This window comes from Eleutherodactylus coqui, chromosome 2 (assembly GCF_035609145.1).
Source record: "Eleutherodactylus coqui strain aEleCoq1 chromosome 2, aEleCoq1.hap1, whole genome shotgun sequence".
NCBI lineage: Eukaryota > Metazoa > Chordata > Amphibia > Anura > Eleutherodactylidae > Eleutherodactylus > Eleutherodactylus coqui.
The window spans coordinates 117587644-117604076 of NC_089838.1; the positions used below are offsets into that span (position 1 = coordinate 117587644).

Genomic DNA, 16433 nt, shown 5'->3' on the forward strand with positions numbered 1-16433 from the left:
TTGTTGAAGGCTTCCTCTAGGTCCAGACCAGTGATCAAAACTAGAGTTCCTCCTTGGGATTTCAACCTGGTCCATAATAGTCTGACTAAGGCTCCTTTCGAACCTTTAGACACTGGATGCATTAGGACACTTAAGACAGTTCTTATGAGAACCTTAACTCGTGGAATCGGCAAATTGCAAGCCACGTCAATCAATTCTCCTTTATTCCAGAAGATAGCGTGACCATTATTCCGGATCCCACTTTCCCTGCCAAATATGGCTTCCACGTTTTATAGAAGCCAAGAGATTATTCTTGCCTTCTTTTTGTGGCAACTCTAGAACACAGAAGGAGAAAGAGTTCTATATTCGAGATTTAAGAGTATATTAAGGTTACGGATGAATAGAGAAGACAAATGATTTGTAATTTGTCAGGGGGCCAAATAAGGGCCTAGCAGCAGCAAAGAATTCCATAGCAGGATGGATCAGACTTGCTGGTCTGCACTTTGGCCTGTCAGTCGCCTCCTTTGGAGCTTAGGGCCCATTCTACTAGGGCTATGGCCGCCTCATGGGCTACTGCAACAATTGACCAGATTTGAACAGCGGTCACTTGGTCTTCTTGTACTTTTTACAGACATTATAACGTAGATCTTTGTTCATTTTCTGATCTGTCCTTTGTGAGGAGGGTTCTTCAAGCAGTTGTCCTACCCTGAGCTCCTATTCTACTCTCTCTCCTGGTGCTGGTACATGGGTAAAGGAAAAAACGATAATTACACTCACCTGTAATTGGATTTTCCAGAACCCATGATGGCACCCTCCTCATTCCCTTGCATTTCTGGTGTTTGTGTGGTATTTGCATGGTGTTGCAAAATAAAAAAAAGGGTGTATAATATATGTTAACTGAATTAGGTGACCTCTCAGACTGTCAACCACTGATGTGATGGAAAGACCGGTTTCCTGTTCTGTTTACTGAAATTACCATTATCATTTTCCATTACAGTAGATGTAGGAAGTGGTTTCCTGGAACGTTTGATGCTGCGAGATTGAAAAATTGCTGCAGGTCTCATTTTTTGGGCAATTCTTCGTAAGGAATCACCCATTATTTCTGATAGGACACACACTGCACTCGGATGCCATGCAATTTGTATGTGAGTGAGAGTTTTACCAGTAAAATATATTGAAAGCACTTGACCTTTTCATATGAATGAAAATAGCATGTATATACCGTGTTTCCCCCAAAATAAGCCCTACCCTGATTTTCATGGAGGGCCAGCAAGAGATTTCTATGATTGGTTCATTGAGCGCTGTCTCTGATTGGCTAAGGCGGCATTTCTGAACCAAACACAGCAATCTCTTGCTGGAGGCGGGGTATTCAAGCTCTGTTACCAGGAAGAGAATGCTCTCCAGCACTGAGGACTACACAGAAGACTGCCGGAGAGCAGCAAGAGGGCCCCCGACAGTGTCTGCTAGGGGAGTATTAAGACTCCCCCCCCCCCCGAAAATAAGACACTGTGCCTCTTTTGGGGCAAAAATTTATATAAGACAGTGTCTTATATTTGGAGAAACAAAGTAGATGCAAGACAATGCCTTTATTTATTTGTGCTCATATCTAGAATCACAAGTTTACAAGCACGATATTAGTCAGGGTTTTTCAGACCGATATGGAGCTTGCCTGTGTGAATGCAGCCTGAGACAACACAGGCAAACCTTGTGGACACACACTCTGCATTGGGGTTGCTTTGGTTGTATCTGCTTTGTACAGGTGTTGTACTGTTTTCCTGCCAGCAACTTTGTATTTATCCTAATATGGCAAAATTATATCCACGGGGTGAAGAGGAGTAAAACATTGTGTCTTAAATGCCAGCAACCTTTGCCTAATGACTCTGATGTCTCTGCATCTGCAGAATTATTCACCTACGCATTCTGTAAAATCTGTTAAAATTTGTGAGTGCCGTATACAATATCCCCATTTCTTACTAAAGGCATGAGTGGCGACCATTTAGAGGAAAACAGGAACACCTTTATACTACCTCTATACACAGTCTGTGCTTAGAATAGAAAGGATTGTCCCATTTCTAGCTGTTTTGGTGCAGGAAGCAGACAGCTCAGTACAAGCCAATTCCCGTTCACTTCAACAGGACTCAGCCTGCAGTACCAACTCAGGCCACTGCACAATGTATGGAGCGGTCTACAGCAGAACAGCTAGAAGTGGAATATCCCTGCTAAGACATGTCAAAACAATAAACATTGACAGCACAGCCTCATCTCATAATGATCATTCCACCTATTGTATGTGTATAATTAGATTAAGTGTACAGGTTATAAACGTGCATCTTTGTTTTATTCTGAACATGACCTGTAGTGCCGCAGATTGATCACCTCTAATATAGAGTAAAATTCCTCCAGCACAATTCACTATATAAAAACGTTGTTTAGAACATGGAAGTATTAGCATTGACTTGCTAGCTTGTCTGTTTATTTCCTTTCTCCTGCTGTAGTCCAAGAAGTTCTGTCTTTAGTTCTCCAGGTTTCGGTGGGATCTCAGGCACAGTCTGCAAAACATACGATACTTGGATTAACCCTTTCCAATCCACTGTCTGACGTCTAAAGACATTCTGATTAAAGCCTGTACAGCTCTGATGTCGGAAGACTTCCGGCAGGGTATTCTTACTGTATATTACTGGCTGCTATGTTCTTGGGGGCCTCTCCAGCATGTCCAATACCACAGTACTGGCTCTAGCCAGCAGATGGCGCCATTGTATAAAGGCAGAAAGAAAAGACCCCCTAGGAAACCCTGAATCCAAAATTGGATTGCAAAGGGTTAATAAGCACATTGACCTTATTCATTCACTACTATGTAACAATGCTTTTACCTGTGAAGATAAAGTTTAGCTACTAACATGAGAAACTGGCCTTACATTTTATTAGTTGGATAGTGCTTATTAAAAAGGACATTTCACTTCTAGATAATTAACAGTTCCTACTTCTCACTCAGGTGTTTCGATAGGTCTTCTTCAGGGTAGGGCACACATAGTAGTTCATGGAGCCTTTACTGCACCTCCATCCCTATATGGAAGCATAAGGCATATAACAATATGCACACATCTATACCGTGTGTGTGTGTGTATATATTATATATATATATACACACATACACACACACACACATACACACACACACTAAAACCCTGCTTCCTCGGAAATAAAACCTATCCTGAAAATAAGCCCTACCATGATTTTTGGGGAGGCTTGAAATATAACCCCTACCCCGAAAATAGGCCCTAGCTGCATTACATTTTTTTTTACAAATGGAATATATTACCTAGTAGGCTTGGTCCAGGTTCCTCCCACTGCTCTCCAGAGCTCCAAGGTGCTTCTTGCAGTCCTCGGCCGCCCACAGAGGATCACTTTCTGGTTACAGGATTCAGAAATCCACCTCCAGGAAGCAATGGCTGTGATTGGTTCTCAGCGCTGCATTGATTGGCTGAGCAGCGGTCAAAGAAAAAAAAAATCACAGCCATCATGTTGTGGATATTTATAAATTGGCCAATCAATGCTGCAGCTCAGCGCGTCGGCGCTCTGGAGAGCAATGGGAAGGACTGGACAGAGCCTGCTGTGTAAGTATACTACTACATACCCCAAAAATAAGACCCAGCGCCTCTTTTCGGGCAACAATATAAGACAGGTCTTATTTTCTGAGAAACAATATATTACACACACAACCTGGTTCTCTGTTAGTTTATGGTGCTGTAGGGGGGTGACAGGTTCCCTTTAAGAGGGTGAAATCTGCAGTGGATATTGACATACTCTGGATTTAAATTGTACATCACAGCTCAAGTGCGCAATTCTTGCTACAGCGCTGAACTTTCTTTTAAATCTCATGCACTTTGCTTGTACTGTAATACAATGCATATTTCCAGCACACAAATGAATTGAGAATGACCTTTAGCAGCAGAGAGTTGTATGCAGTTGCACTATAGGAGCTGTCAGCAGAAGATAAACTGACACCATTCACCATTATTCTCAAAGCTTTATAATACCAAGTACAGTATACTGCAGTACTTTTCAGAAGCTCACTGGCACAGGGATTCCGTAACCCCTTAAGGATGCGGCCCTTTTTTTTGGGGGGGGGGGGGGGGGCTTCTCCACCTCCTTTCAAAAAAATCATGACTCTTATTTTTCTGTTGATGTTGCTGTCTGAGGGCTTGTTTTTTGTGGGATGACTTGTATTTTTCAATGGTACTATTTAATGTCCCAAATAATTACTGAAAGAAAATTGTAATTGAAGTGAAAAAAAAATGCAATCTCGCCATCTATGCAGGGGTATTGTTTTTACTGTATACATAACTTTGGCATAACTTTGTGGGTTTTATATTATGAACACGGAAAAAGTCTTTTTTTTAAACTTTAAGGCTGAGTTCACACAAGGCGTAAATCCCGCGAAAAGACCGAATGGAAATACAACAAGATTTCCGCAGCAGAAATGCAGCTTCAAAATGCGCACTTGCACTCGCCACCTGCATTCTGTTGCTGCCATATTTTCCCATAGAAAAGCCATAGCAGAGACAGCGATAAAATTGACATGCTGCGGCTAGAATTCCCTGCGGCATGTCAGTTTCATCGCAGCTTGGCCGCAACAGCTTCTCCGCAGCGTGTGCAAATCTCATCCACTTTGCTGCTTTATCCTGGGGTAGACATTGCCAGTGGAATTTCCGTGCATGAAGTCTGTTCGGAAATTCTGCGGTAATTCCACCCCGTGGGAACCCAGCCTTATTATTTTTTTATTTGTCTATTTACTAATTGTATATACTGCAATACTTCAGTATTGCAATATATGTAATTTTTGCCAGCATTCTATTAGGACAGCCCATCTTAACAGGCAGAAATTTATGGCAGCTTCAAAAGACCTTGGGCTGCCATGACAATCGAAGAGCACCTCATAATCTCATTGTGGTGGGGGCTTAAGACCCCCAAACTCTAATTGGGGTATTTAAAGACTTAACAGCTGCGATCAGCATCAGTGCTGATCGCAGCTGTTGCTGGCGGGTGTCAGCTGTCAAAAGACATCCAGTGCTGCCATATATGTAGCGGTATCAGCTCTCGATCCCACTCCATGCAATCCCAAATGCTAGAGGGCATACATGTATGCATCTACGGATGTACAAGCACATCATCAAAGATCTCATAGACCCACAGCTGGGCCAGGACGCTCGTCTGTAATGTGTGTATAAGAAGGCACCCATAATATACTTATCAGAAACTGGCCTTTAAGAGCACTGCACTTCATGCCAGTGAATAGAGATGGATGCTGCTGGTAAACATTAAAGAGAACCTAATACGGTTCATGCTACCAGAACTATGGGCAGAATGAACCTCGGACAGGCATGTACAGTGATCCAGTGGATGTGCTATTCTGAAACGCTGCAACACTTCAGAGCACACCCACTTTAAAGTTTTGCCTTGGAACAGAGCCCCGACTCAAGGAGGCGGTTATACCAGCCTCTCCGCACCCACAGCATGTTGAGTGACAGATGTTTCCCTTTACACGAAAGGTAACAGAGCTGTCACTCTGTGGGCTGCGAGAGGCAAGCTCGGTCCACCGAGTCCGTTGACTCTGTTGGTCAAACTTTTAAAATGTGTCCATTCTGAAACGTTGCGTTTTTAGAACACCACTTACATGGGGACAATGGGCATACCTGTCCTGGGTTCATGCTGCCCGTGGTTCAGGCAGCATGAACCCAGTGAAATGATAAAAAAGGGACTAATGGCATGTAAACAAGTTTTTTTTCATTGTTGGTTAGACTCTTGGTTTTGCTGTATTGAAGTGAGAGCTCGGTCGCTTTACTGCAGGATGTGAAACTGCTATTCGGGTTGTACATGCAGAGGACACGCCGGTCTAGTGCACTGTGCCAACTAACAGACTTCTACTAAAATTAGAGTACATACGTCTAGTTAAGATTTACTAGGGAAACCTGATGCAACTCCTTTGAAATCAACTGCAATGCATTTAACCATTTTACAATATGACGCCGTTCCGTGCATTCTTACAAGATCCGGCCGGTAGTATCTGTGCACAACCTCTGCTCCTGCAAACATAGATGCAAGGGTAGCGCTCATCAGCATTATGTATCGAGACCAGCTTACACCTGCAGGCATGGTGATGGGGTGCGTCCTTAAAGAGAAATAAAAACATATTAGTGGATTTTTCCGGTGATTAATCTTCAAATGTCTAACAATTCTGTATGATCTGATGATATTAAACTCACCAACCAAGGAATTCTATATTAAAAGGAGTTTCATCAGATTAGAAGAAAGGCGCAGCTTTTCCAGAAACCACTTCAGTAAGCAAATCCTACGGGCAAAAATGACTAACTGTCTGAAAAAGTGGTCCATGTCATCTAATCTCATGCCGTCACAGCACCTCTGCCATTGTCTGGATTTAGTACCTTTTTTCTCTGGCACCTGTCATTGTTTAGACATTTTACCTTTCATTTTCTCCAGCACTTATTAACCAGGGTGCCGACACATTTCGGTGCCCCTTTTGAGCACACGGGGGTGAGTGGGGGTGGGGCACTAAAGATTTGTCGTGACAAGGGATGCAGCGGCCCGGCCGATGCTGCAGCCGCGCACCCACAGATGCAGGTATCTTTCCCATTTTGCCGGGGCAGGAGGTGGAACCCAGGTCAGTATTGAAAGAGCTGCGCGGTGTCGGGAAGCAGGAAGGCCAAAGCGAAGTTAATTGCCAGCTGTCAGCGGGTGAGCCGGAGTGACGGAGGACATATGCGGCCGCCAACACAAAGCTGACACTTGGCGTGTCGGACGGAGGGCTGAGGCTGGGACCAAGGTGTGAGTCAGCGGCCGGCGGTTGCAACGCATGGCATTAAAATGCCGGCTGGCACAGAGCTGAGACACTGCAGTGTGTGGATACATTCCTGGCGGCCGTGGGGAGGGGCTGACAGTTCTTCGTCTTAGGGCTTACATTATCAAATGTAAATGCTGGCATGTCACCGCGGTAACATGGCAGCATTTACAGGTAATAATGTAAGCCCTGTAAGAAGAACAGTAACCATCAGCTTAACCCTCCATGGCCGCCAGAAATGTATCCTGACTGTAGAAGGACCTTCCTTCCTTGTACCTATCAGGAGCTAGGGGTGTGAGAGGAGCGTTCCTCCTCTCACACCCCTAGATTCCGGTGGCGTCAAGATACACTAATACCCACGGGACTATTCAGCTAATCCAAATGGCACAATTGTGATTTTCCTTCTGCTGCAATTGAGATCTAGGGTGGGATTATTGGGGGGGGGGGGGGGGGCCTCTGGATGGAATTAATGTGAGGGGGTGAGAGAGCTCTGGATGCCATTATTGGGGGGGGGGGGGCCACAGGTCTGGGTGGGATTAATGCGGAGGGAGAGGGCCGTGGGTGGGCATGATTGTGGGGGGAGGGAGAGAGCCGTGGGCGGGCATTATTGTGGGGGGGAGGAAGAGAGCCGTGGGCGGGCATTATTGTGGGGGGGAGGAAGAGCCGTGGGCGGGCATTATTGTGGGGGGGAGGAAGAGCCGTGGGCGGGCATTATTGTGGGGGGGGAGGAAGAGAGCCGTGGGCGGGCATTATTGTGGGGGGGAGGAAGAGAGCCGTGGGCGGGCATTATTGTGGGGGGGAGGAAGAGAGCCGTGGGCGGGCATTATTGTGGGGGGGGAGGAAGAGAGCCGTGGGCGGGCATTATTGTGGGGGGGAGGAAGAGAGCCGTGGGCGGGCATTATTGTGGGGGGGAGGAAGAGAGCCGTGGGTGGGCATTATTGTGGGGGAGCGGGAGCTCTGGATGTGCTTATTGTGGGGGAGGGGGAGCTCTGGATGTGCTTATTGTGGGGGAGCGGGAGCTCTGGATGTGCTTATTGTGGGGGAGCGGGAGCTCTGGATGTGCTTATTGTGGGGGAGCGGGAGCTCTGGATGTGCTTATTGTGGGGGAGCGGGAGCTCTGGATGTGCTTATTGTGGGGGAGCGGGAGCTCTGGATGTGCTTATTGTGGGGGAGCGGGAGCTCTGGATGTGCTTATTGTGGGGGAGCGGAGCTCTGGATGTGCTTATTGTGGGGGAGCGGAGCTCTGGATGTGCTTATTGTGGGGGAGCGGAGCTCTGGATGTGCTTATTGTGGGGGAGCGGAGCTCTGGATGTGCTTATTGTGGGGGAGCGGAGCTCTGGATGTGCTTATTGTGGGGGAGCGGAGCTCTGGATGTGCTTATTGTGGGGGAGCGGAGCTCTGGATGTGCTTATTGTGGGGGAGCGGAGCTCTGGATGTGCTTATTGTGGGGGAGCGGAGCTCTGGATGTGCTTATTGTGGGGGAGCGGAGCTCTGGATGTGCTTATTGTGGGGGAGCGGAGCTCTGGATGTGCTTATTGTGGGGGAGCGGAGCTCTGGATGTGCTTATTGTGGGGGAGCGGAGCTCTGGATGTGCTTATTGTGGGGGAGCGGAGCTCTGGATGTGCTTATTGTGGGGGAGCGGAGCTCTGGATGTGCTTATTGTGGGGGAGCGGAGCTCTGGATGTGCTTATTGTGGGGGAGCGGAGCTCTGGATGTGCTTATTGTGGGGGAGCGGAGCTCTGGATGTGCTTATTGTGGGGGAGCGGAGCTCTGGATGTGCTTATTGTGGGGGAGCGGAGCTCTGGATGTGCTTATTGTGGGGGAGCGGAGCTCTGGATGTGCTTATTGTGGGGGAGCGGAGCTCTGGATGTGATGGCATTTGCTGGGGGGCTAAATTAAAAGAGAGGTCTGCTGTAGGGGTCCAATTAATTTACTGCAGGGACTGAATTAATTTTGCTGTATGGGACCTCCTGTATAAAGTTTGAGTTGGACATCTGGGGTCTTAGTTAATTTTACTGCGTCCTGCATAATACTGGTTTTTAGCCTTTATTTAAAAAGAAAAATACATAATTTGGCGAGGTCCAGATACAGCAAATTTGCACTGTGGATTCTGCACCGTAAATCCACAGCAATTTACAGTACAATACAAGTTGATGGAGTTTTCAGGCATACGAGTCAAAAAATGTTTCCACAGAAATCAAAGCACGCTGAAGTTTTCTATGTCTGAACTTGGCCTAAACTGGTAGGGGTCCCCCTAATTTTCTTTTTGTCAACAAGGATTCTTTAATACTATAAAGTCTAGATCTTGTAGATTTTCCAGCAACTGTCGTCATCTCGAGTTTTTCTCCAGCATCTCCAACCTCTTGGCAACAGGCAGCCTTTTATTGCATCATGTATTTATCATACCTTGCAATAAGAATGTACAGTGAATGTAATTACTATAATCTCATGACATCTAGGAGGGGCTTCATATAAGGCTCTACTTTTATGTTTTTCATCCATATATTATTGAATATTATGCTTGAGCAGGTGATGCACAACTTGTCAAAGCAGCTACTGCGTCCCACAGGCAAGGCTTATTAGACTAGCATTGAAAGCTACAATATACACTATATAGAAATACTGCCATATATTGTAGAAGAGATGCCCACCCGTATCACATTTATATCCATGCTAGAGGCGGAACAACACGGTACTAGAACCTCCATGCCCACCTGTATCACATCTTATATCCAAGCTAGAGGTGGAACAACAGGGTACTAGAGCCTCCATGCCCGCTTGTATCACATCTTATATCCAAGCTAGAGGTGGCCCCACAGGGAACTAGAACCTCCCTACCTGCCCATATCACATCTTATATCCAAGCTAGAGGCAGGCCAGCAGGGTACTAGAGCCTCCATGCCCGCCTGTTTTACATCTTGTATCCAACCTAGAAGCGAAACAACAGGGTACCAGAGCCTCTATGCCCACCCGTATCACATCTTGTATCCAATCTAGTGGCGATACAACAGGGTAACTAGAGCCTCCATGCCCACCCATATATTTTGCACCCAAGCTAGAGGCAGTACAACAGGGTACTAGAGCCTCCATGCTGGCCTGTATCACATTTTGTATCCAAGCTAGAGGCGGTACAACAGGGTACTAGAGCCTCCATGCATGCCTGTATCACATATTGTATCCAAGCTATAGGCGGTACAACAGGGTACTAGAGCCTCCATGCATGCCTGTATTACATCTTGTATCCAAGCTAGAGGCGGTACAACAGGGTACTAGAGCCTCCATGCCCGTCTGTCTCACATCTTGTATCCAAGCTAGAGGTGGCCCAACAGGGTACTAGAGCCTCCATGCTGGCCTGTATCACATCTTGCATACAAACTGGAGGCGGCCCAACAGTGTACTAGAGTCTTCCTTCGCAAGTTCAATTTTTTCACAATAAATGATCCTTTTGCTCTGACAATGTAATCACTAACTTATATCAATGTTACAATCACAAAGATAGTTTCATTCCATTCCAACAACTCCTCCTAGATGCTTGATTTTTTTTTTGATGAGTGTATATTTTCATTTTAAAAATTTTGGTTTTACCACTGTAAATCAAGCTTGACGTAGTGTGACCCCTCTGCAATCCACTGCTTATCGTTAGGCGTTCAGCTTCTCTAGCAACTGGGACATTAGGGCATTTTCTTAGCTGTGAGGAAGAGGCCTTCACAGGCTTGGCTTCCCTGCACTCCTTGTCGGAAAAGTTAGGTACACTTTAAAACTACTAATAAAAAATAATGCCAGTCACGACCGCCCAAATTATTTCAATAAAGAGTGCTTCACTCAGGGATATGGAAAATGATCAAAGTAAAGCCACCACAAGCAGAACAGCCACAGCAGGACTATGACTGTGTTCACATCTACATTGGGCATCCCTTCAGAGCCTCAATCGTAGTTCTGCTAAAATCCCAGATGAAGTAGCGCAGCATGTGTTAGAGAAAAACCACGGACAGAAGGTGGATGAGGCCCATTGTAGTGCATGGAGTCTGTCCAGCGCTGCTTGCTTTCGTTATTGGACGGATCCGGCATTCCAGATGGCAAAGCAGGAAAACAGAATTGTGAATGTCGCTGTGAAGCCATTCTCAGAGTAGAGCTGTTCTCACACGGGCGAGTGCGATTTTGGTTATTGAAAAACGTAATTGTTCATGTAATTGTTAATGTGACTTTCATGGGGGATTTGCACGCGTTCTACACTGATCTGCACTTCCTTGCTCTTTTTTCCATGGGGCCTCCATAGTAACATGCATTCACAATAGGTCGCACTCATGTGGCATGCAAGTGCAATCAGTTTTTTGGGGGTTGTATTTTTTTTTTTTTTTTTTTAACGCTCCCATAGAATATAAAGGGCAATTCTTGAAAAAGAATCCCCAAAAAAGAGGACATGCTACAATTTTTTTCAAACTCAGACTATTGGTCCGAGAGAAAAACTGCACGTGTGAATTAATCTATTCCACAGGATAGGGGCCAACCTGCTGATCGTGGGGGGCCTCACCGCTGAAATCCCAACCCATCCCGAGAATTCGGGGTCTTTGTCCTCCTTACCACCGTCTTAGGGCTCTTTCCCACGAGCGCACATACGGCGACGGCGTTTTTATGTTTTCACGCCTGCTCCATATGAGCGCCTGATTGGGCTTTTTTCCGCGATTACGGCCAGCGGTTTCTCGTCCATTCACACGACCGCGAGCATCATTTTTAGCGGAAAAAAATACGCCGCACCCCGGAAAACTCTCGCTCTGCCAAAATCGTCAGGATGCCTTCCAGTGCTTATATAGAGACACCTGTAAGCTTTTCACAGCGTTGGACGCTGCAAAAATGCCTCCCCCTCCCTTCTCTTTCCCTGCTCCCATAGGAGTCTATGGGACCCGCCGGCATATATTGGCAAAAACATTGTTCCACAACTATGCTTTGGCCGAGCGTATATACGCCGGCCGCGTGTATGTTCTATTTTTTCGCGCTGCCAACATATTTATGCGCCGTATATTCGCCCATGTGAACGGCTGCATTGGAAATCAATGCTTCACATGGGTACCATATATGCGCCCGGGCGTGAAAACGCGCCGTATATGCGCTCGTGGGAATAAAGCCTTACTGAGGAGAATGAATGGGGCAAAGGTCACGTAATGCGCTGGTCCTCCATTCATTTTCAATGGCACTGCGGAGACAGACGAAGTACGAGCACTTGGGTAATTCCATCAAACCCATTAAAATGACTGCAGCGCCAATCGCATATGTTTGGCCAGCGCTCCATTCCTTGTCAAATCACTGCGGGTGGGAGAAGCGATCCCTGCAGTGATAAATTGACAAGACCCCCATTCTCTGGATCAGTGGGGGTCTCAGCGGTGAGACCCCCACCAATCAGCACATTATCTCCTATCCTGTGGACAGGGGATAACTTGTACTTCAGGTAGAACCCTATAGAACCACTGCTAATGAGTGGACCACCATACATCCCGGTGACACCAGGGAAAGCTTCCATGTCTGGAAGACCTAAGGTCACAGATGTCATATGCTGCGTGTGATAAACACCTGCGGGACATTTATAGTATAAGCCTAATGCGGCACAAACTGGTCTTTACACGAAACTAATAAGTGCATTAACAAGGTTTCATAGAAAGCCCTGTGGAGCGACGACATTACCCGCAGCCGCCCGCCCTGCTCACCTTGTCCTCTAGTTCCTGCTGCGCGCAACACGTGACGCACACAGCTGCCCGGCCGGCCCGGCACGCCTCAGCTGCTAGAGGTAGAGCTCTACTTCCCCACACTGTCTCCGCGCAGAGTCAGGACTCTCACAGCAGCGACCATTTTTCTAGAGGCGAAGAGGAAATAGCCTACATGACAGTAGGACTTCACCAATATGGCCGCTACATGAGGACGCTTACTTTGTGTTCTATTCTGTTTTAAGCGTTTATCTTCATAATTCAGAATAGAAATGTTATACCACAGAGAATATTTCATTAAAATGTGCTTGGTACCTGAGCGTCTTATAATGTATGGCGTGGGCAATATGGTGTACAGGCCAGAGAACAGGGAGGTCAGGGATGTGCTCTTTCCACTCACCTAGCTCCCTATTCCGGCGCTATCACCTGTGGAAGTTGGAGCAAGTCAGTCAGGTCGATTTTTTTTTTTTTGTCAGCCCGTGAGCGCGGCCTCCCACTGATCCCTAAGGGCTCCTTCACGTTGGCGATCAAGATATCGCTGCGAGAAAATCACAGCAATATGGCATATGTGCTCATGTGATGCCTGAGCGTCAGCAATGCTTTTATCGGAAAAATAATCTCGCATCGTTGCCGCTTGCGATTTTCTCGCGATAGACGGCAACATGTGTTGCTAATGTTAAAAAAAAAAGCACGTTTGTGTGTTGCGATGCGATAAATCGGAGGCTCCATAGGGAAACCTGGGCGAGGGGAAACAAAAGAGCAAAATGCAGAACGATGGAGCAGGCAGCGATTTACGGATCTCACAGCATCGCAGGACAGGAAAAATCGCAAACAGGAATGAAGCCATTGAACATCATGGGTTTCATAATTCTGCGTACTCTCGCATCGCTCAAAAATCGCGCAATTTTCTCGCCAGCGTGAATGCAGCCTACCCCTGCGTGCGCACTGCATGAGAGAGTCAAAATAACTGAGCGCCATTTTCTACCAGTGACCATGCGGAAACAGTTGAGCACGAGGGCTGGTTCGCACAAGCGTATTTACGCAGCATATCATGCATGCCGTTTTCACACGCTTGATACGCGGTGACTAGAACCCATAGATCTCAATGGGTTTGTTCACATGAGCGATCAAAAATATATGGTATAGCCTATTTTGAGGCGTATTACGCACCCCAATTGGCAATTGAAGTGAATGGTCTGGTGCGAATATGCGGTGAATATACAGGAAACCTGCATATTTAGGCAGCAAATACATGGGGCCTGCTGCATATTTTTTTTGCCTAAATATGCGCTGTTTTGTAAGCAACTTTTTGTAAATATGCCGTGTATTTATGCAAATGGTAAGCGCTTACGCCCCTGTGAATGAGTCATTAGAATATGTTCACACGGCGAAGCTTTGCAGTGGATTCTCCATGCAGACCCTCCGCACGAAAAATCCACAGCATTTAGGCCTCCTGCACACGGGCGGATTTGCATTGCGAAATGCGGAGCGGGATTTCAGCTCCAGATTCTGCAGCAAATCCAGCCCATACCATGCTATGAGAAAACGCAATTTCCTGCCCACGAGCGGAAATCGATTGTGATTTTTCCGCTCACGGGGGAGAAATCGTAACATGCTGCGATTTTGTGTGGGCTACGCACAGCTGGCTTCCATTGAAGTCAACAGAATGGCCGCAGGAGCCGCATCATCGCCATAGCGACTGCACGACGACCTCTCAACTGTGCATGTGCCGGCTGGCACATTCCGCGCAGAGGTGAAGACCAGCAGAGCGGTAAGCTAGAGTCACTGTGCGGGCGCTGGGTCGATCTCCGCTGGGGGAATACTGCATGCGTTGGTCCGATCCGCCCGTGTGCAGGAGGCCTAATAATAGCAGCTCCTTCACTACACAATGCGGAAAAAAACAGCTGTGGAAATTGGACCTGTGATGCAGAACTGGGATCCGCAGCGGGTCAATTCTAGCCTAGTGAGCCCCAGTCCACAAAAGAGAACCCCCTGGGTCCTATGGGAGAGGTGTGGAAGGTTTGGTCACTGTTAACTCTTATTACTGTTCCTTGTTTGGAAACTTTTTAAAATGATCTTAATGTATTTCTGTATATGTGGCGATGTATGTAATTTAATATATTTGGTTTAGTAGTCTAAGTGAGGCATTTATATTATATGGTCTGCTGAGGAATCTCTATTATACCCTAATAAGCACATCCCCAGACTCCCTTCACCCCATATAGGTGCTTATTAGAGAAGAGCGAGCATACTCGCTAAGAACAATTACTCGATCGAGCATTGCCCTTAGCGAGTACCTGCCCGCTCGGGAGAAAAGGTTCGGCTGCTGGTGCGGGTGAGTTGTGGCATTGAGCAGGGGGGGGGGGGGGGAGATCTTCCCTCCATTCCTCCCCGCTCTCCCCAGCTGCTCCCCGCCCGCCGCCGGCAGCCAAATCCCTTCAGGCTAATTTCACACAGGCAAGTGCGATATCGGGCCGTGGAACCCGGGTCAATATGACACTCAGGAACGTGCGATTTTCCTGTGGATGCAAGTCGTTTTTGTGTTAAAAACGCCTTCCCCCACTCCTGGGAAGTAGTGATCCTCTGGCAAGTGTTTCCCATTGTTTTCAATGGGATATGTCGCTTCGCACTCGTGTGAACCTCCAGCCCCGAGATGGCACATGCCACAAATTTTTCCCACACTGTAATGCAATGCGGAAAAACTCCTTCATCTATATGACCCAATTCAAAAGAATGGGGTTCATATTCGTGCGTCTTGCAACGCACACATCTTGTGCTTTTTTCTGGGCCATGTGAAAGTGTCCTAAGGCCGCAACCATTTTTGAGGACTTTCATCTCTCAATTTTTCAAACATTTCTATTGACATAGCCGTATAAGGGCTTGATTGTGGTGTGATGAGCTGTCGTTCCGCCCCTCCCATTGCAAATAGTGGCGAGGGGCAGAGATGGGGTGGAGAGGAGGCAGGAGCTCAGAGCACTACTCCCGGCTCTTCCAGCCTCCTCCCCCTGCAGAGAGACGCCATATATCGGCTGGGCGTGAAAACCCGGACGATATACGGTCATCTGAATGTGCCCTGAGGGCTAATTCACACTAGCAAGGGCAATGCCGCCCTTCCCACCATGTGAACGCCCCAAGGCGTTTTCAAGTGAAAGCAGCATCACATCACAGTGGGGAAGAAGGGAATTCCTTGTCGCAGCAATGGCAGAGAATTGCGCAGTTTTCCCATTGTTTTTAATCAAGCCAATACTGCAGCGTTGAAATCAATGAGGCTGCGCTGCGAGATCTCACAGCTAGATAGAACAGGCTGTGACTTATCTCTCACATAGCATGGCATTGTGGAAATAAAATCGCAGCATGTTCTATTTCTGTGCGGATTCCGCACGGACGGCATCGATGGAAGCCATCCAACCTGCGGCCCATTGCAGATAGGTCACGGGTAGCGATGAAGCAGGAAAAACAAAATTTTCAAAAAAATCTGTACTGCGCATTACTGGCGGGTAGCTGCTGCGGTCATCCGCAACACAGACAATACCAGGTACATGGAGTTGCCAGCCGGGAACAGAACGGGATTCCGCTGTAAGCCCGGCCTAACTCTTGTCGGACACTGCTGCTACCACTGTGACGGGACTGCGGTGGCTTTCAGTGTTATGGAGTCACTGTGGTTGTCGATATGCGAACACAGTGACAGGTACTGGTCAGACTACTTAAGGGTGCTTTCACATGAGGCAGAATTAGGGTTCCTTCACACAAGCGTTGTTTTAACGCTCAGCTACTTATAGGATTCTACGGGAGCCGCCGGTGCCGTGCCATCAGAAGATTGGGCATGTCCTATCTTTTGACAGAGAGAAATCTCGGTGTCAAAATGCAATTTTTTGACGCACCTACTGACAGTCATCGGGGCG

The 16433-nt window shown here is 47.1% G+C and overlaps 1 protein-coding gene across 3 annotated transcripts; it reads right to left on the bottom strand.

Annotated features, from left to right (window-relative positions):
• Positions 1-1550: 1550 nt before the first annotated feature.
• UQCC6 (ubiquinol-cytochrome c reductase complex assembly factor 6) lies at positions 1551-12628 on the bottom strand. 3 transcript variants are annotated; one of them, XM_066591433.1, is made up of 3 exons: positions 12535-12628; positions 6025-6148; positions 1551-2528 (listed from the first exon to the last, which is right to left on the bottom strand). In XM_066591433.1, the coding sequence occupies exons 2-3, from the start codon at positions 6130-6132 to the stop codon at positions 2439-2441; spliced, it is 198 nt and encodes a 65-aa protein (XP_066447530.1). In that variant the 5' UTR covers positions 6133-6148; positions 12535-12628; the 3' UTR covers positions 1551-2438. The 3 variants fall into 3 exon arrangements, with proteins under 3 accessions (XP_066447530.1, XP_066447532.1, XP_066447531.1); XM_066591435.1 differs by lacking the exon at positions 12535-12628 and adding an exon at positions 12512-12533; XM_066591434.1 differs by lacking the exon at positions 12535-12628 and adding an exon at positions 6243-6328.
• Between the last annotated feature and the right edge of the window lie 3805 nt (positions 12629-16433).

Bases quoted from the DNA above. Each gene is read 5' to 3' on its own strand.
- UQCC6 (XM_066591433.1), bottom strand. From the start codon at position 6,132: ATGCCTGCAGGTGTAAGCTGGTCTCGATACATAATGCTGATGAGCGCT. The intron at 2,529-6,024 runs GTAAGAATGCAC...TATGTTTTGCAG, and splicing joins GATACTACCGGCCGGATCTT to ACTGTGCCTGAGATCCCACC.